The sequence below is a fragment of the Strigops habroptila genome, chromosome 6 (genome assembly GCF_004027225.2).
Source record: "Strigops habroptila isolate Jane chromosome 6, bStrHab1.2.pri, whole genome shotgun sequence".
In the NCBI taxonomy this organism is placed as follows: domain Eukaryota; kingdom Metazoa; phylum Chordata; class Aves; order Psittaciformes; family Psittacidae; genus Strigops; species Strigops habroptila.
Window position 1 is genome coordinate 11,013,432 of NC_044282.2, and position 21,088 is coordinate 11,034,519.

Below are 21,088 nucleotides of genomic sequence, written 5' to 3' on the forward strand. Positions count from 1 at the left end.
AAAAACCTGTACTAAATAAATAGAAAACTATACAGCTGGGGCTTAAATATTTCTCATTTTGGGAATGCTGAAGGCTCTGGCAGGACTAGTCATCTGATTTGTTACTAACTAAAGACATTTTTCAGAAAGGTCATCTTGGATGTTTTCATTTCGGTTGCTGTTACTGGCATGAACTTTTAACCATTAAAGTAGATCACGGGGCTCAGAAGTGTGTAACGCCTGTTTTTTGTCTTTGGTGCTTTGACCCAATGTTACGAGAGAAGCAGAGAAATAAAGAGATTTTGCCTGGCTCTTTCTCTGAAAAATATAAAGTGCTCCCCCACAGGGAGCACTTATTTCACTTGGAGGCAACACAGTTAGCAGAGATTTGACCCATGTAGCCTTTTTATTTTGCAGCAAAATATTGACAGCACAAAAAGCCGTGCTCTTTCAAATCTCTGGTTGCTTTCATATCAATGAAGTGTACTTTTTTTACTAGATTAATGAAGGTCAAATAATTGAATAGTAGCAGTTAATTGCAGTGGTACCAAGTGTCTTCAACATAGCAATGTGATACAGAATAAAAAGTTTGATCTTCATTACAGTGGAAATTTTTATTTCTCCGAAATGCCTGGGAGAACTGTATTTTGGTGTTTACTGATGTCCTCAATTGGTTAAGCTGAACAATGTGCTTTAGGTGGTGTGCTGAGATCCTTATACCTAAGAAACCGTGTTGAGTGTCTTTGAGATAAACTGTTCTAGGAAGCACAGAGATTAGTTGTGTTATTTGACATGTTATGAGTGATGGATGAACGGTGGGACAAAGGCATATGAAGGAGAGATAAAGTTGGAAGACCATGTTCCAATTGCCAAGTGGTGGTGCTGGATTATCTCCACTTAAACAGTAACTGCAGAATGGAGGAGAAACAATTGGGGTTTAGATTTAGCTGCTCCTTATTATCAGCTGAGGTTGTTCTAACAGCAAAGCATGAAAATTGCCCAAAGGATGAACACATTAGCAGCATTTAGAAGCTGAAGGATTCTTTCATGCAGAGTATTGCAGTGACCATCCTCCTGTAGTGTGGACGGGGAGCTTGTAGGCTGGTGGCCTCAACGGCTTTCCTCACTGGGATCTTCATTCAGATCAACATGGACATTGCGTAGATCAGGCATTCAAAGAGTTTTCAGGCTAATTTTCAGTTGGTCCTACCTTAAGATGTGCATATGGGAAATGTGGACCAGAAACACCTTTCATTCTTTCGGTTGGCATTACAGAGTGGTGTCTTCTTCCACTTACTCCTTACACCTATTGCCCTGCCCTTTTTTTTTTCCTTCTTCATTTCTATGGAGTGGCTATAAATAAGACTAGCACAATTCCCATGGTGAATGTCAGCTATCTATCACTTCCTTTCTTTGTTACATGCCATTTGTAGCTAAAACACTAAGAGTTTTTTGCTTATTTGCTTTTTAGCTTCATCAGAAATCACTGATGTTTATTTAACTAACAGAATGTCTTTTGCTTCTTCAGAAATGAACTGCTGTTTCACAATTACGTATGTAGGAAAATATCCTGTATTTTAAGAATAGTTTTTTTCTGCTCTTAGCACTCCAGAAAGTTAGGATCCCAAACAGTATTACTTGAGATTTGGAGGTATGAAACTTTGTATTTTCTTTATTTTATTGTAGAATGTGCAAAAACAATAACGTTGCTCTACTCCTCTGGTTTAGACCATCTCTGAGTAGCAGAGAAACTAGGTAGAGATATACATACAGCTTTTAACTAGTTGTTACTGAACCAGCTTCTAGTTCTTTCCAAATGTTTGGTATTACTGACGTGCTGTTAGACAGTATACCAGGAAGGGTTTGCTGCAGATGCCCCACTTCTAGCAGCGTGGTGCATCACTACACTGGGAATCATTTTCCCCTCTCATTCTCTTAGTACTGGATGCAAAAGGGAGTCTCCAGCTGGAGCACGAGGAAGCCTGCCTGTGTGTGTGGTGTGTGACATTTTCTAGCATGATGAAAAATAGATTCAGATCCTGCCAAACAGAACATGCAGCTTCACCTCCATTTTGGCTCCAAGGATGTTCTGGGTGGATAAGACCTTGGTTTTCTTTATAATTCAATCAAGAAGTTCGTTCAACACATGTTTATATTTCTTTAGGTGGGGATAATCTCATTTGTTTCTGTTAAAACCAGTGTTTTGCTTATGAAATGGTTTCCATGCTAGAGAATCTGCTGGGAATTAATGCTCTTTGGAGAGTCTTGGTCAAATTGTCTTTTCTCTTGTCTCAGTTTCCTTTCTGTAGAATGAGAATTATAATTCTAGTTTCTTTTCAAGGTACTTTGAGATCTATGAGTGACAAGTACTAATTGCTGGTGATGGAAGTGATATTTATTTAATTTTTGTGTGAACTTTTTCTACTCTTTCTGTTTATATTAAGAAGGTGCTAGGACTTCCCCCAGTTTATCTCCTAAGGAAGGAAAACACCTTCACACACTGACACAGATGTTCAAATGCAGCCCTACATCATACTGCTACTTTTGTTAGAGACAAGTGCATTTCAAGTACCCCTCATAAACTCAAGTGGGAAAGGTTCATAATCTGGATTGAAGCCAAACAGTTTAAATATCTGTCACTTACTCCACACACTAATTGTGTGACTACCTTCCATGCTTGTGTGATGCCCAGTTTTGCAGACAGTCCAGTGTTAAACTGGCTGCATTTCTTCTGTTCCTCAGTGACACAGAAGTTTCAGGCTGGGATTTTCAAATGTTTGACTTTTGAGATTCCAGGACCTGATTTGTCAGAGGCACAAAGCCTCCAATTCCCTCTGAAATTTAGAAAGACACGCAGGTACATGGTGTCTCCATGTAAGTTTAAAATCATTATTTTTTTCCAAAATAGTTGTTGTTTACATGTGATACATGTGATGCTGTAAAGGTGGCTTTACTAAATCCCCCACTGCTGTTTATAGAGCATCCTTGTCTTTTTTTTCTTTTTTTAATCTGTGTTCGTACTAATGAAAGCTATAGAACAAAGGTGGGAGGGGGGTTGTTGGGGGGTGTGTGTCTTTATTTCTGCTTACTTTTTTCCTTTATCAGCCTAAAAGGGAGTGGGAAAGCAGTATATTACCTAATCATTCCTTCCCCATATGCTCTCAGTTATAGCATGTACAGAAGCTGCATCTGCAAAACTTGACATGCGCAGGCTCCGGTAATTTGGCTAGGCTCCATTCTTTTGGCAAGTGCCCATAGAGACCTGTTCTGGATTGTCGGTTTTTTACACCACGTGCTTTTGTGAGTTTGTGTGAATACTTGGGTTTGTCGTCATATAAATATTTTGAACATTTCTGCTTTAATTTTGTGGGAGTTTTTTGTTTCTTTTTGAAGTTCAGTTAAATGTGATGAATATTGCGCTCATGGCTCATGTTTCTTTTAAAGTCATGAAAAGCTGACACAAGCAGAATGCAGAACTGAGGCTCAGGTTTCTGATTCAGGGGACAACACCCTTCACAGAATCTAAAGATCTTCATTTTGAAAAATTTGGACTCTTGATAAAAAAATTGCAGAGCATCATTTTCCCCCAAATGTGTACTCCTGCGTCACGCTAAGTTCAGAGCGACTTCTCTCTCTTTCAGTATGTTTGCATTTTTTGTTAAGAGGCTCTGATGCTCTGTGCTTATCAGTCTGTCTTAAATCTTCTTTTCCAATTACTGCACAGCAAGCATTCCCTCCCCCCGGTATTCACCCAAGTCGCACTCTCTTTTTATTATCCTCTTGGTCCAGAAGGGCTCCAGGCGGTTTCTGTGCGAGACTGATGACCAGCTCTGCTCTTCCCGCAGAGTTTGTGCAGGCTGGCAAAAAAGAGAAACCTTTTTGCTTGCTTTCTGGGTCACTTTTTGCATTCACTCTTTTGTGGCCTTGAGCAGGAATAATAAGTAATGAATGAGCAGTCAACACCAGCCCTTAGGAAACTGGTATTTGTAGATATTAGCAGTGTAAATTTTTATAAATTATCAGAACTTGGTTGAAGATGCCCGAGTGCAATGCCTGAGATATTTTACTTTTAGGGGCACTTTATTCATGATTGATTCGTTCCTTCTCTTGTCTTCCCAAGTATTCATTTTTTTTTTTTAAATCTATTTCTGTCTTGTTTGTACAGTTCATAAAATTTTGTAGTGAATAATGTATGTCCTGCATTTGTACAGCACTTAAAACAGTGGTATTTTTGTGGTATTTGAATAACTGAAGTTGGTTTTGGTCATGCTGCTTTCCGGGCCACAACAGGAAACAAAAAAGTAAAATCAATTTAACAGTGAAGCTTTCACTAAAAGCATCAAAAAAAGGGGGGTGACGTTGCAGTTGTTCTCCTTGTGGAAGCTCCCTTTCATCTCCAGATTTATTTTGATTTTTTTTTTTAGTAAATAGCATTTAAATTTAAATGTAATGGGAAGATAAAATGAACACTTAATAAAACAAGTGCTTCTATACTTAGGAAAGACCCAATTGTTATCAGTGGAAAATTCCAGGCACTGTTGCTTTTAACGTCATATTAAGTGGCACCTAGAAGTGTTTTGTGTTCATAACATTTGCCAGAATATAAATGGAAAGGATTTCTGACAAAAATAATATTGGCGTTGTGTGGAGTATAAAGGAATGTTATAACATCACATAAAAGCAAAAGAAGTGTCATTGTTCATGGGCAGATAAGCAGAAGAGGGTGTATAATCTAGCCTGCAGCGCTGGGAGTGCCGTTTTCACCCTTTAAGAACATAGCAGCATAAGGTGCCAGAGATGAGACAGTCATGGGGGACTGCTGAGTGGCTGCAGCCTCTTGTAAGGAGACTGTCCTTGGCTCGTACAGTACCGATGTGCATCCCTAAGGATCTTGCAAAGTTTTTCCAGAGTTAATATGTTGACTTCTTAGTTAATTGTTTGAGGTTTTTGCACAATACCATCAAGGATGCTGGGGGGAACGAAACCTTGCTAGTTAAGCAGTGGCCAGCATTCCAGTTCGCTTCCCTTACTAATCCCCTGTTATATTCCTGTTTTATTCAGGAACCTCTGCTAGATGCAGATTTTGAGCACATACAGATCTTTCACACTTAGTCTCTGACTGTAGGCCAGGACTGTGCTGCTGGTCCTGTGTGTGCTCTTGTAATTCAGATAACCAGCACAAGCAGGATGTTTCAAAAGATAAGAAAGCGCAGGAGGTTTTTGGTTTTATTCTCTCATGCCCACCTGCATGTGGAAGTTCCACCTGATTGCATATCTAAACACCAGGTCCTGGCCAGTAACTTGACAGTGTCACAGCAACTGCGTAGTAGTATTTTTTTCAGAAGCTTAGAAAATATCCAGTCTGCAAACTGATGGAGGGTTTGGCACTGTCTGGAGTTGAGATAATTTGACTTGCGGTTGTGTGTTTGTACTAATCCAGCACAAAGCTGTGCCACTGTAAAACGTGTTGTCTTGTATGCTGCTTTTCCACTTAGCAGTGTGTGCCAGCGCTAGACTTCACAGGCCTTGTACAATGAATCTGGTAGAGCCTGACCCAGATACAAATAACCCTCGTGTATGGGATGGAGGGAGAGTGTAGGACTAGGGCTGTCAGGAGGGAGCTGAAAGGTAGGGGTGTTTGAAGTGGTGAGAAAGGGCAGGAGAACAGCCCCCCCCCCCTTTGACAGCAATGTAAATTTTCATGTAAATGCCATGGTTAAGTGACCATGTGTTTGCTATCAAATCCCTGTAGCTATGCCATCACTAGCAAATCTCTGCTTGCTTTTTTATTATTATTATTATTATTATTATTATTATTATTATTCTTTTCCCCTGCATGGTGAATACTATACCTGACCTTAGCATTTGTTTTCTCCCATCTCTCTTAGTATCCCAGCAACCATGTAGTTGCTATGCTTTGCTCTTAATTCATCTGTAAGCTATTGTGCTAAGGGATCATGTCTTCCTCTCTTGCTGCAGTTATCAAACCTGACCTTGATAAAGTTCAGAAGCCTCAGCTGCAGTATAAACAGTGCTGGGGAAGGAGTAAATGTATAAAAACCAGTAACTCGTGGGACAGTCAAATTCCTCCCTGGCTTTCGTGGGTCAGATCTGTGAGGTCTCTTAATAAAGCACGTAATGCCTTCTGTGCATTGGGGATTTCATTTGTGAAGGAGGCTTCAACAAACATTCTTGTAGAAGTGTAATGGCTAGGTGGAGTGCTGCTTTTAGGAAGCATTTTAATGCCGTTGCTGTTCATTCTTTTCCTTTTTGAAAGCTTTCCACTTTCTAAAAGATACAGTGGTAGTAGTGTCTGTAAATAGTCAGCATTAGCATTTTATTTTTTTATTGGAAAATCTTTAAAAAGTCATACAAGAGATGCAATAATACGGTTCCATCTAACCAGAGAGGCATGCTGCCTCCCACCTTGCAGAACAGAACAACTCATTATCACAGTTTTAAACACTTGCTGCAAAGAGGAAAAGGAGCACGTTAGTGCACTAGCAAAGGACTTAATGTGCTTGCTTTGTAAAGACCTGTACAATATTGCAACACCAAACTGAATGGGTCTGATTCTTATAATAGCAAAAAACCTGCATGAAAACAGGGGGTGTGGGGGAGTGGGAATTGTCCTTTATTTGTTGTACTGTTTGCCAATTTTGAGGTTCCAAATTCCCAACACTAATTTAGGATACTGCAAACTGGGATAACGGTTGGTGTGTCTGTCATGCTGGCTGCTTATTCTGTGGAAATCTTATGTGTAGCGTCCATGCAGTAGAACTGTGGCTATATATTTTTAAGGTGAACTGTTTCTTGAATGAGTTTTGATCTTGGTTTTCAGTCTGTGAAGTTTGAGCCTAACTGTGATCGGCAGTTCTATCCTTAGTCGCATGTACTTGGTCCCAGCATAATTTAACACTAACACTGAGAAGTCCTGATGTGTCATCAAGGACTGGCTTGCCCTTTAGTTCCTAAACTTTATTCAGTGTAGATCCAAAAATCTGAATCTTCTTTCAATTGTTTGTGAGATGCTACTTTTCTCCCAGTTTTTAATTTGCTTGGGGTTTTTTTTTGGCGTTTTTATCTTTTTCCTCCCATACTTGTATCCCAAATTGTCATATCGCTCTTCCACCAACCTTGGTTTGTATGGACTTTCAGCCTAGGAAACAAAGTGTTTGCTGGCAGATTACATGTCTCTTTAGCCTTTGTGGTATTTAGCTCTTTACTTACCACTCTAAGCTTTTTAATCTTTAGAGTTGTTCTTCCTCGAACATGTTCTACTATTTCAGTGGCTTTCTGGTAGTACAATGCCCAGAACCGAACATGTTCTTCCAGCTGGTTGTATGCAAGAGCTATTTAAAGTCACTGTTTTACTCCTTTCCTCACCCACTTTCTCTGTGACGTGACATATTGTGCATGGGCAAGTCAGACTTGCATTAAGCTGATTTTCAGGCAGGTTAAATTGTGACCTCCTGTCAAGTTTATTCCCCCTATTAGTTGTGGTCGCTGTTATATTAATTACTTTGCAGGTTGCTTGTCTGTGTAACAAAGTATGTGTTTGGGAATTTTTTTCCAAGCCTTATTCATTCTATTTATTTATTTATTTTCTGCACTGGATTCCACCACTTGCATTTGGCAGTGCTGACCTCTCTGCGATTAATCTTTATTTCTCAGTACCTCACAACTCAGTGGTGATTCAATTTTGATTTTATGTCCTTCTCCTTCTCCATTAAAAATTCCCCAAAGAGCACCACGTGTGCCAATGGCTGGAATAAGGGTGCAAGGACATGATTAGATGTTCTCTCCCTCATGACTGCTGGAGATTTGTGGAAGTACAGCAAAATGGGATGCAACCTAGGTGTTGCTGCCAAGAATTGTGGTGATTATATCCTGCTGAGCAGAAACACTGCCTTCCTTAAATGGCAGCAGCGGAATGGAGTGGAGTGGTAGGTAGGTGATGGTGAAATACAGACACCACAAGTCGGGATTTCTTGACTCAGTCCATTGCCTTGTTTTTACCCATCTGGGAATCTGTTACAATGCTTCTTTGTGGCTGTTCTTTCTAGTAGGTACTTTCTGTAGAAATTATTCCTTGCCTTCATTTTAATGTGATTTCACATCAAGGCCTGATTCCGTGCTTGCAGCCTCCTTTCAGCTTTCCTGCATGAGAGCCCCTAGCCCTGTCGTGTTTTGCTGGTGGGAAGATGGATGGTCCTCAGGGTTGTCTGAATTAAGGTTGCTGTTGAGCTGAAACACTTGGCCTGATGTTAGGAGGAAATCTGGGTGGGAAGGAAGGGGTGGGTAAACCCTTCTTTCCTTACCCAGGGCAGGGAGCAGCTGCAGGGCTCATCAAGGATGGCTGCTCTGCCTTTACAGATCTAATCCTTTTCCCATCACAGGGAAGCAAAGAGCAAGAGGCATCTCTGTGATAATAGTGCATTTGGGCTTGCTAATACCACATCCACCACCTCTTCTTTCTCCCTTATCGCCCAGTGACATGGTAGGGCAAGTGCTGTGTCTCTGAGGCACAATCCGTGAAGACATTTCTATTTGGACACTTGTATTCCTTTCCTCCACTGTTAGATGGACAGAAGGAACCATTTGTGCTCCTGCTGACATTGGTTGTGCCAATTCTTTGCTTTTGATTAGCTGGTGCTAAGGAATTCTCTTTCTCCTGAATACTGAATGCCTGTAAAATGCAGAGAGAGAAGAATGATACCTGCAGAGTGGGGTTAATGATAGCAGGACAGCACAGGTAGTTGGCTAGAAGAGATCACTCAGCATAACTTTTGTTGCTCTGCTAGCTGTTAGTAATGGGCTGTGAAAACTTTACAGTTGTGATATAGACAGTGGTATATTATTAAAACTGCAACTTTCAGGGAAAAAAACATTAAAATCCATTGCTGCTTTTGAGCAACCTGGTCTAATGGCTGCCCATGGCAGGGGGCTTGGAACTAGATGAGCTTTAAGGTCCCTTCCAGTCTCAACCATTCTGTCATTCTATAATTCCATGATTCTATGAGAATAGCTATCACTTTGTAATTTTTGGACTCCGCCTTTACTTTGCAATCCAGCACGTTACATGGAATGCTGTGCTACTCTGTGCTGAGACATTGAACTGCTTTAGGCTGAAACGACAAGCACGTTTGGAGAAGATTATTTTGATTAGCACAGTTAAAGCCCCAGCCATGATTGGCCTAACTTATTCAAATGTTGTTACTCTTTAGTCCAGAGAAAAATTCTTTTCCCACTGTTGAGAAACATGATGGAATCAGTCAGTAATGTGTGTTATGGTAATAAATATTTGCATATAGGCTAATATAGCAAAGATTTACTTACTTTTTTTTTTCCCCGGCAGCTAGCTGTGCCTCAGCAGTGACTTGAAGGCTTGCCAGGTTGTGAAAGTCAAGGCCAAGCCCTTGTCAAAAAACGAGCTAGTGGGGACCTTTGGATGCCACTGTGCAAAGGATACTGTTTTAACTGAACAGATGTTCTCAGTCCAAAGCTGATAACTCTTGGAAGAGGTGCCAGGTGACAAAAATAGTTGCATTTTCTAGGGCAGATGGAAAACAATGCTGTGTTTCAAGCTGGTATTTCACTTCGTAGTTGTGGAGAATTCAAGTCGAGGACTTGAAGTTGTGGATGGCTTTCCGTAGATGAGTCCTAAAAGTGTGCCTTACTCGCATTATTCGGCTTGATGTACTTGGGAGACAAAATACTCGAATGTAAATGGACCACTTGTATGTTGCCACACCAATCAAAGCAGCTAGAAGGCTCTTTGGAGTAGTCAACACCACGTGCTCATAAATGAGTGAAGTGTCTTGTAATTCTGGGAAGTGCTGAGAAGTATTTTTAGCATTTTTTTTTTGTTGTTGTTGTTTTTTTTTAAATTGGCTGAAACACGATAATCAGAAACAATTTTTTTTTTTGTTGTTTTCATCTGTTCAGAGTGACAAATTGAAACACACAGTTGTAATACAAAATATTCTATTTGTTGTTAAGGATGTATATACTCTGTAAGGTTAGCTATATTGCAAAGCCAAAAGCATCTCGGTCAGTCAGCTAAGGGGCCTCATGTATTAGGTTTAAAACAAAACCAACACTACTATTAGCATTTAATGGACAAGATATTACTCTGTTCTTAAATTTGCAAAACTTCTTGCCTTGATTTTCAGCAACTTTAATGTTTAATTCGCTTCTTGTATAGGCACTTATTGTACCAAAGTTGAAGGGTTTCTTTCTAATTTTAGGGCAAACTGTTAAGTTTGCAAAGGTGCTAGACTGAAGTAAGGGGCTTCCTTTGAAGAATTTTGCTAGAGAACCACTGGTGGCTTCCAGAATGTTTTCAGTTAAGACGGATTCATATTTAAATAGTTGTCTTTAATCTCTCCGTTTCTATAGTTCAGTCTTAAGATAAAATTCACCTTGTTCAATAAATGGGTTGATTTGGCTTTATAAAGCCATATATTTCCTGTTTATCATGTCAAACCCTTGAGGGCTGTTTCTTTTGGGTAGAGATGGAATTTCTGGCTGTGAAACATAGCTAATCCCAACTGCATTAAGGACTGTTTCTCTTTTTTCGGCTGTGGTGTAATGCGATTGAGGAGGATATAGAAAAGCATTCTTCAGCACTGTAGTGAGAGAAGCAAAGGAAAAAATTTCATGACACAGTGTACAGTGATAGTTCCTGATGTTGTCACTTTATATTGCATGACATGGCGTCTATGACTAAAAGACTTTCACTGAAATAGTTTTGAGCTGGTGTCTGTTAATTCAGCCAGTCATGTGGATAACTGTAATACAAAACAATATGTGACAATCCTAAAGTATTCTGTAAGCACCAAACACGAGTTTGAAGTTTATCTGGTCTGGATTGAGCAACCCAGGCAAGATTTATTTTAGATTCATTGATCCTTAAAGACTCTGCACATGTATTACTTACAGGAAGAATCATGACTTGGTTATCTTTCCTGTTTTATTAGGCCGCTGCCCAAACCTAAAAGAGCTAAGGTGATACCACCAATTTATGATTTTTTTAATGGTAATATTGGTCATTGTGCATGAAAAATGAAGCAAGACAAGTGCTAAATCCATCACAAATGGGTGGTAGATCTTAATCCAGGCAGCACTTAGCTTTGCCATTCCTTGCTTCTCAGTAGAGCACAGTGCCATCTTTAACATAACTTCCTTAAACAACCATAGGTTTAATGAACTGACTTACCAGAAATTGCAGATGATACAAATTTTATTCACATAAACCTTCAAACCTAGAATATGCTTGCAGTAACCAGTTGTATGAAGAACTTTATTTTAGGCACCACAATTGAGAGAATTTTCACGTTTTCTGTTGTTTTTATTGCTTGTGGAATGTAATTATGAATGAGCGTGGGACAAGAAATATTAACCATAGTCATATGAGCCGGCAGTGTGCGCTCACAGCCCAGAAGCTGAATGTATCCTGGGCTGCATCAAAAGAAGCGTGACCAGCAGGTTAAAGGAGGTGATCCTGCCCCTCTACTCTGCTCTCGTGAGTCCTCACTTGGAGTACTGTGTACAGTTCTGGTGTCTTCAACATGAAAAAGACATGGAGCTGTTGGAGTGAGTCCAGAGGAGGGCCACGAGGATGATAAGAGGGCTGGAGCACCTCCCGTATGAAGACAGGCTGAGAGAGTTGGGGCTGTTCAGCCTGGAGAAGAGAAGTTGCGTGGAGACCTCATAGCAGCCTTCCAGTATCTGAAGGGGGCCTACAAGAATGCTGGGGAGGGACTCTTCATTAGGGACTGTAGTGATGGGGTAATGGGTTCAAACTTAAACGGGAAATTTAGGTTAGATATAAGGAAGAAGATCTTTACAGTGAGGGTGGTGAGGCACTGGAACAGTGTGCCCGAAGAAGTGGTAAATGCTCCATCCCTGGCAGTGTTCAAGGCCGGGTTGGACAGAGCCTTGGGTGACATGGTCTAGTGTGAGGCGTCCCTGGCCATGGCAGGGGGATTGGAACTAGGTGATCTTAAGGTCCCTTCCAACCCAAACCATTCTGGGATTCTATAAATCAATGAACCATTTTAAGATAAAATTTCAATTTAATATTATTTTACTTCTCCTCAAAAAGCACTGTTTATCCAGTCAGTATGACCTTTTCAATAAATATGAGGTGCTTGGTATTGTCCAGCAAGGAACACAGTCAACATTTTCAGTGCATCTTTAGTCAGAAGTTGTCATGAAGTGTTTAATGTGCAGAATTGCTGGTTTTATTTTCAGTCATTCATAACTAATTTTACTATTGAGGCTATCCAGTTTTGTTAAGCAAAGGGTATATTCCCTGAAGCAGATGAGTTGGGCCGGGGGGGCGGGGTGTTAGGGGAGGAGGAGCGTGTGTGAGTGACAGTCTTGAAAGATTTTAAAACTAGTAAGTTGTGTCATCTTATATTTGGTTTTAAGTTATAATTAAAAGATGGAAAATGTGTTTCTGTCCATTTTAGCAGTGGACAAGCTAGGGATTGAACTGAGCAAGACTGAATGGGGAAAAAAACCCACCTTCTCAATTTACAGACAAGAGCACAGCACAGCTGTCAGGAGTTGGTTCCTGACTTCAGCTCGTCATAGTCTGGGGTTGTTAGGCAATGAATTCTCTCCATTTAGTGTTAGAATTCACAGTAAGAAGTGTGGCCTGCTTGACAGTTGTTTACCTGATTTTAATTGCTGGTGATATGTCTTGGTCTTAATACAGTTTATTGTAATTTGAAATTAGATTTAAAATTACAATTAAATACAAGTAAAAATAGCCTAAAATCTATTTAATTTTTTCTTAAAAAAAGGCCATATTTTATTTTTCACATTTTTCCTTCTGCTCTCTTCCAAAAACATAAAAAGGCAAGATAGTCCAGGATGCCTCCCAGATAATAAAAAGAAAAATCTTTTTTTCAGGATTAAGAAAACTGGTGGAGGATGATGATACTTCATGGTAGCTGATGCTGGGATCCCTCCGTCTGATCACAAAAGTTCTAACTTAAACCTTCCCTTATGTGAATTCCTGATATAAATATTTGTAATACTTTTTATATTTAGAGTATCAAAATGTTCTTAATTAAACATCCTAGTTAGTTGTTTACTTTTCTTCCAAACCATAATGTTGTTAGTTCATATTCAGTTCAGCTGTGGTCCCCCCTTTGTTGAGGCACATAGCCTGGCTTTTGAAGATGAATGGAAAGCCTGAAACCTGTTACTTATGAAACTTGTATTCTTGGAAACAGTTAGAATTTAACTAGAATTATATTCCCATATTCTGTATTTTAAATGTACACACATCCAGGAGATTTTCTCGTTTTCTGTATGCAGAAGTTACAGGTGTGAGTCAAGCAAGTGAATGGTAACAGTTACCTGCAGTTACCAGCAGGTCTAAAGCTATCAAGCCAACTTTTTTGCAGTGCTACAAGAATTGCAGCAGGATCTGAACATTTTGTGGTGTTTGTTTTAATTATGTACTTAAATTCTAAATGAGCTTTTCATCTCAAACTGCTTTCAGTGCTATGAACTCTTCAGTAGAGAAATGATAAAATAAGTTTTAAATCACTGACACTGGGCTGAAGTTTGTTTCAAGAAACTTGTTTATAAATAAGATCGTTTTACATAAAGCAAATGTGCATTAAACTGAAAAATAATTGTAAGGTTTCTGAAACAACAAACTGCTTTGTAAATGCTCAGGTATCTAGGATATTATTTACGTCTGTTGTTTTGGAGGCTAATTCTACAATTATTTTATGCAGGTTCCAACTGGAACATCTCGTCAGAGTTACCCAGCTACCAGCTACCAGGACTTCAGCAACTGGGAATCTCTAATGAAAATTAAAGAGGGGCTGCTAAGACAGAAAGAGATTGTGATCGATCGGTGAGTAACCTGCTCAGAGCTCCTGCTGCACTGATTAGATGATGTAAAAGCTATGATGGTGAAACTGGCTTGCAGGAGAGGTGCTTACTCAGGAAAGTTGCTAGGTTCCAGTCCAGGAAATATTTATACGTGTGAGCTAATCCTTGTAGGAGTTCTTGATGTTTGGATAAAATGAGGCCTTAACTCGGAAAACGTACTTTCAATAAAGGGCTTGAGCTTAATGAAGGTCACACTAAATTAGTAGATGTCATCAGGAACTGCAGAGTTTGAATGTAGGACATTTAAGAAGGGCACTTATATATTTGACAGAAGTATCATTTGACTCAGTCTGTGTTTCAATAATAAACTCTTGGCTCGTGGCTGAGAGAAGAGTGGTTGATCTTGAAATAGTTGTGTCCTCTTATTGATAGTTTGCTCCACAGCATGAGGAGAGCTGTGTAAAGCAGGCGTGTGTTGATTGCAGGAGTGTTGGGCATCCATTTTGAATGTTTTTATACTTCGTGTAGCAGTTCCTTTCTTTTAATGGGTGGAGATAAACAATTTGGGCATAATTTACTTTGGGATCAGGAGGATTATGCTTGTGCAAGATCTGTGCCTTCCTCTACTGCAACAGAGCAAGGAACTGCAGTGGTTTAAGGTGTTTCTGTCCCCTAGCAACCTGGCCAGTAACTCTGCTGCCACTGTAGTGATGATGCTTGGCATCAGCTTCCTGAGTTTGATGGGGCATATTAGTGTGCATTTACCTGCCTCTGCAGCTGAAGATGGTACGCAAAGGTACGCGCTGCAGGGGCTGAAGCACGGGCGCACTGTCGCACTCTGCCAGCCCTCCTGCAGAGGTGGTGATCTCCCAAGGGGATAAGCAGTTAAAATAGAAATATCCTTTAACCGTTGCTTACATCTCATCTGTCAGAGCCTTTTGATCAGCTGCTTAAAGGCTGTCTAAATTACAGTGGGTTTTTTCAGGCTTGCTGTATCAGTGTTAAGGCTGTATAACCTGCAGCCCGCCTCTCGGGGCCCAAGCTGTGAGCAGCATTTGGAAGTGCATTACCCATGATGGCTAGCAGCAGTCTTTGGTGCCTCTGCTGAGCATATCGTCCTCTGCACTCTACATGAAGGCTTGTTACGTGATGGCAACTAAAAAGGCAGTTCACATTATTCTTTTCAAACTGGAAATGTTTACAGTCAAGGGTGAAGTTTCTGAAGTGACAGCTTGTGACATAGTTGCCTGCTAACATTGCTCGATACCTACAAACAGAGCTCCATTATAAAGCACCGGTGTTATATTTCTTACTAGATGGGTATTAATAAGACTTAAGTGTGAATACTGCCTTTCTTCAAGGCAAATGAAGGCAAAAATTTGATATTACCTATATTTAACATATGGGGCACAGGCCTTGCGCTGAGAGTCAAGGTGATGTTTGAGAGTAAAGCTAAGTCTTCCAGCTCCTGGTCTTCCTGTGCTTATAAACTTCTTTTCAGAATTTGGATTTATTTGGAAATGGTGACCTAAAATAAAAATATAAAGTTTGACAAAGTGTGGTTAATTAGGATTCAATATGGTGGTAGTTAAATTACAGAATTTATGCTTTCAGGAAATGGAGGAGGAATTCTTTTGTTGACTGAGGTTTGGTAGTAGGTGTTTGCTGAGAAGGCCCTTTCATACCTATGGTTTTCATGGAATTTTAAAAGGTGTAGTTTCCCTAAGCCGTATCTCATGGTGAATTTACAAACTGATAACTGGAGAATGCCTGCAAGACTTGTTTACTTCTGCCTAGACTGAAGCTTGGGAGAGTTGGGTTAACTTCCTGCTGTCTGGAAGCTGTTGGAGCAGGTCAGCATCCAGCACCGTGCTTCAGCCCCAGCTGTTTGCTGCTGACGGGTACAAGGAACAGCTGGATGAAAAACAGCACACCAAGAACACCTTTCTCTTGCCCTTGTCACCAGCCTCACTTTCAACCACATTGGGACATTACCCAGTTTTTTTAAGGTTAAGCCCTCTTCTATTGGGAATTACAGTGGGGCACTGCTAATTCAGGAGGTGGAGGAGATTAACATCACTTCACACCACACACCTTGTTCTGCATGGCTTAAATCTATTGATAAGTAGGACATGGAGGCTCTGTATGAGGCAGTATCCTTAAACTGTTCTACCTTTATCTTGTTGAGAAAGGGAGGAGGCGCAGGGGAAGGAAAGAGAAACCTGCTGCCTGCTTCCCTTCTTACCACACAACGATAAAAAAGCAACAAAAATCCAGCCCTTCCGGATTAGATTTTTAAACTTCCTTGCTTTGCATCAGAAATCTAGCAGTTTGGAACAGCTGCAAGCAAGTTTCAAATAGCCGTTAAAAACGATGCAAGGATTCAAGGAATAATGCTTACAATGCAAGTCATCATACATGGGTACTTTGGTGTGTCACTGGAAGTTCAAAGCTGTGAATAAAATGTTTAAAAAACCCAAACAGCCACCTGCGTCTCTGACTACATGAAGTGACTTGATTTTTATTCTATACACTGTGTTGAACAGCAGATTTAATAATAGATCAGTTAAAAAGATTTGAGTTGTGTAGTCTGTCCAGCATAGCAAATGCATATTTTAAAGTATAAACGTACACTGTAGCATAAATGGGTGGGTTTAAAAGTGGGTTTGGGTTAGCTTTTTAAAACTACTGTAGGAATCACTGCTAATCTAATGAATTAGAGCCTAAGAATGTACTTTAAGTCTGCTCGTACAAAACGAGATGGAAACTGTACTTTTAGGAAGCCAAAATGTGGTGTGAGGAAGGGAGCCTGGTGTGTGTGTGTGTGTATGGGATCACTATATCATTTCTTCGAGGTATGTGTCTTGTTTTCTCCACATAAGAACTGTTGCTACAGGGTGTGAATAAGGACTTAGGGATTTTGTCTGCAAGAGGAAATCTGCTGCTGTAACACTTATTACTAGAATGTCTGTCACCTACTGTACAAAACAATTGAATTATATCATTGCCTTACTTCTCTGGTGTTTAGTATGTAACACTACAGTATATTTAGCACCAGAGGGAGCCAACAGTGTTTGTATTGGTTTAGAAAATTACAGCATCACATTTTAATTCTTTGTGCGGCTCCTCTGTTCGGTGCATTCACGACCGTGAAATTACAGTGTTTGGTACAATTGTGAACATCTCTTGAGGCTGGCCAGCCACTGTAGATGTCTCTAGTGTGGTCCTGGCGCTGTTTGTTTGGCAGGAACTGTGTGTAGGGGGTACATGAATATATGCCAAATATTTGAACATATGACATAAGCTGCTGAGAATAACACTGCATGCAGTCCAGGCTTGTGTTTGTGGAGCTGAGTGCTGTTCTCTTCCAGACAGCTTAAGGGCATTTGAACAGCTTTTTAAGGCAAGGTAGATATAGAAGTATAATTCTAGTGAATAGCTGCCATTCCTCAGGACATAATAACATTTACATTCTTAAAACAGTTGCTAAATCATGAGCTTTCCATCCGTAGGTGAATTATGCTTGTTTTCACTGGGGCAAGAGAATTAGATTTTTCTTGCCTTGTGTCAAATTGTCCTGACTTCAGTCATTGACATCGAACTGTTACGTGCTCTAATAGTGCTCATGTTACTGGTAGTGTAAAGCTGTAATTTTCTTAATTGGAGATGGTCTGTTGAGATCTGCAGCATTAGCATATCCACTTGAGTGATAATTTGATGTCATTCTTGAGAAGGCTTTGGACCTGTATGCCACCGAGGGCCTGAGCACATGCATATGTAACTGTGAGTCCTGTGCAGCTAGCAGGGCTGTGAGGAACCTCCTCAGAGTGCCTTGCTATGTAAAATGTTCTTTACTTGCAACAAGCCTGAAAAAGATGCATTTATCTTTTTCTGACACCACCAATCAGCCAGGTAAGTTGTGATTGAAGCTTTTGTATCTTGGGCTGGTAAACTTTCAGGAAGATTTTGTTACAGCATAGTTATTTCGTCATAAAACAGAATTTGTCAACATTCGTTTTCACATAATAACCTAAATCTTGGCACTAAGGAGAGGATGTAGGGCTACAAAGGCCGTATCTGCCAGGCCCTAGGGAGAGTAAGCTGTGTAGTGATGTCAGTCCTGGTAGATGTCAATGCTGTTGCTATCTGCAGTAGTTGACGTTCTGCCTTTCTGGGTTGGACAGTTTGGTGATTAATTAGCTGAAACATTAGAAAACTTTTCCTAATATGACTTAGTCTTTCCTCCTTGGTCATGTTTTCTAGACATCTGGTAGCTTTCGTATTCCTTGAGATCTCTCCAGCTGATTAGTGCACCTTCCCTGCAGTGTCCAAACTGGCCAGTCCAGGCCTCCCTCTGACTGAGCACTCATCTCTCTCACAGGCCATGTTTGTGTAGTGTTTGCTTCTTGCAGTATAACATCGTGTAGTTTCGGTCAGCTGCAATCCTAGGTCCTTGTCTGTGGAACTGGCACCAAGCTGTTTTCTGTTCTGTAGTTTTAAATGTTTTTAGGAAGTTCTGGTATTTGGCAGAGCTGAGAACAGCAGGGGAGGTGCAAGGCTTACTCTCTCTTCATCCTGCAGAAGTTGACTGCAGGATGTTGAGGGACATCCTGCAGTCTCTCTGCAGAAGTTGAAAACCTCCCACCACGGGAGGGAGGGTGCAGTCCTCTGAGCAGACAGCGTGTCCCACTTACGCCACACACCCCCCTGACAACGTAGCCCACAGCATACAGTTGCTGACTGTGCTTTTGCCTGCCTTGCTTCAGCGCTAGCTACCTCCCGTGGGTCAGGCTAGCATTTCAAACTTCCATGCAATTCAGAAAAGTCATTTAAAAATAACAGTTAAACCAGAACAGAAATCACCTCTGGACTCCCAGAGATAGTGTTCCCCTCTTCTCTTAAAGATAAGTTGTGATTGGTAGAAAGGTAGTCACTTTGAACTGCAGGCTCTTAAAGCAGACTTATTGCATAGGAAGTTTGAGATCATCTTTTCTCGTGAGCTTTGCTGATGTTGGAGTTCTTTGGCATTATCTTCCAAATTATGGAAAACATATTCCCATTGTTTTTAGGACTTTTTTTACTACTGATCTCTTTCCCTGTCAGTACTCTGCACGTTTGGACTTGTGGTCCCAAGGGATCATGCCTTTAGAACAAAGGGATATAAAAATTAGTATCCAGCTTCTTAAGCAACGAAACAAAGCAGCATACCTCCAGCTGCTGTGTGGAATAAATTGTAATACAGAAGGATCTATATTGTACTTTGCATCCCCATTCTGACGAAATCCGCTCAGGCATTTTTACCTAAAGCAACTCCTTCTCACTAACTCACAATTTTTAAAGGTAAGCATCAGTTGTCATTTGGTTTATTATGAAGTTACTGGTGTCCCTTCTGTGGTGGGGGAAGTTCTGTTCTAATGTTCCTGAAGTCTTTGTAGATACTGGACCTGTATATATAGAAGATACAGGGGCTTAGTAGTAGTAGGACTACTTAGTGTAGTGTGGCACCTAGATTTATGCTAATTTAAGTCTGTTAAAAGTTGAGGAGAGGAAGTGCTTCTCTGACAGACATGGGTTTCTAAAGGCTTTTTCACGTTAGAGTAAGTGGGGGCAAGACGAGTTTATGGAGAGTAGATGAGTTGATCCCAGGTTGAAGAAAATGTGATTTGTTTCCAGATGAATGCATGTATGAGTGTCTGTAAGCATGTGTCCACAGTTGGCTTGTCCTGTGTGAATATAAGAAACTGATGTGAATGTCAGTTATGTCCTACTAATGTTTTTGAGACATACAGAGAAGCAGTTGGTATATTAAGCAGTTTATTTATTATTAATGCTGGTCTCTGAAGACAGTTCAAGCTTGTGCATGGTGAGCTTTCAAAGGGGATTTTTTGAGCTCAAGGACAGAACTACAAATGAATCAAAATCAACATCTGCCTCTTCCATTGATACTTCACTCTTATGGCTGTAGCTTCTTTTTTGCTCATTTAGAGGGATCCAGTTAGTATGAAGTGGCACCAGTAGTTTTCCTCTGCATTCTCGCCAGTTTTATAAGTAGAGTTACAGTCATCCAGGATGGGGGGAGCATGGCTGCCATGTTTGTCTGCAGAGAATAGTGGCATAGGGAATATGCACCAGCAGAAGCAGCCCCTCACTGTGTGCAGGCAGAGAGACCGCAAATTTAGCAGACTCGTAGTTGAAACACACATGTAAAGCCTTTTTTGATCATTCCCTAGCCCTCCTTTAAGTGTTTTCTGATTCTGACCTTTAAATACAAATGTCCTGGTAAGGTGATGCTCTTATCACTGAGGCCAGTATTTGACTTGCCTTTCTCCCTTGACTGATGTGCAGAAGAGTACCAGCTCTCTTGATTGCACAGCAGTGCTGGGGTGGGCCGCAGCAGAAGTCCCTGTTCCAGCGATGGCAGCTTGGCTGGATGGTACCCACTGTGTCCAGGGCAGGGAAGGAGAGCCACAGCAATGTTGCCTGGGCTCTTGTCTCTTCAGCATTATCACAGGGCCCCAGCTCTAGGGATCAGCCCCACAGTTTTACTCAGGGCCAGCATTGTTCATAGTCATAGAATCATAGAATGGTTTGGGTTGGAAGGGACATTAAATGTCATCTAGTTCCAACCCCCTGCCATGGGCAGGGGCACCTTCCACTAGACCAGATTGCTCAAAGCCCCGTCCAGCCTGGCCTTGAACACTGCCAGGGATGGGGCAGCCACAGCTTCTCTGAGTAGTGTGTTCCAGTGTTTCACTGCCCTCATAGCAAAGAATTCTTTCCATATCTAATCTAAATCTACCCTCTTTCAGTTTAAAGCCATTCCCCATTGTCCTATCACTACATTCCTTTGTAAAAAGTCCCTCTCCAGATTTCCTGTAAGCCCCGTTTAGGTGCTGGAAGGCTGTTATAAATCCTCCCCTGAGTCTTCTCATCTCCAGGCTGAAAAAGCCCAACTATCTCAGCCTGTCTTCATAGGAAAGGTGCTCCGGCCCTCTGAGCATCTTTGTAGCCCCCTCTGGACTCACTCTAACATGTCCACATACTGCCACAAGCCTACCCCTGTTTTTTACCCTACAGTTCCTTCAACCCCAGTAACTTCTCACTCTGCTCCCTCCCTTCCAGCCCCACAAGGGCCAGGGGTTGCCGGGGAGCATGAAGGGGTGAGCAAGGACTGGGATCCAGGGAGGTGCTGAGAGCTCATGTCCAGGACACAGGAGGGATGCCAACAGCCTCTCTGCAAACAGGC

The 21,088-nt window shown here is 41.0% G+C and overlaps 1 protein-coding gene across 1 annotated transcript in view; it reads left to right on the top strand.

The window, feature by feature from the left end:
• Nucleotides 1-21,088, top strand: part of CEP85L (centrosomal protein 85 like) — a 113,154-nt gene that overhangs the window by 67,368 nt on the left and 24,698 nt on the right. Inside the window, exon 4 of the mRNA XM_030489908.1 lies at nt 13,743-13,864. Coding sequence (XP_030345768.1) covers nt 13,743-13,864 — 122 coding nt within the window. The remainder of the gene's footprint in view (nt 1-13,742; nt 13,865-21,088) is intronic.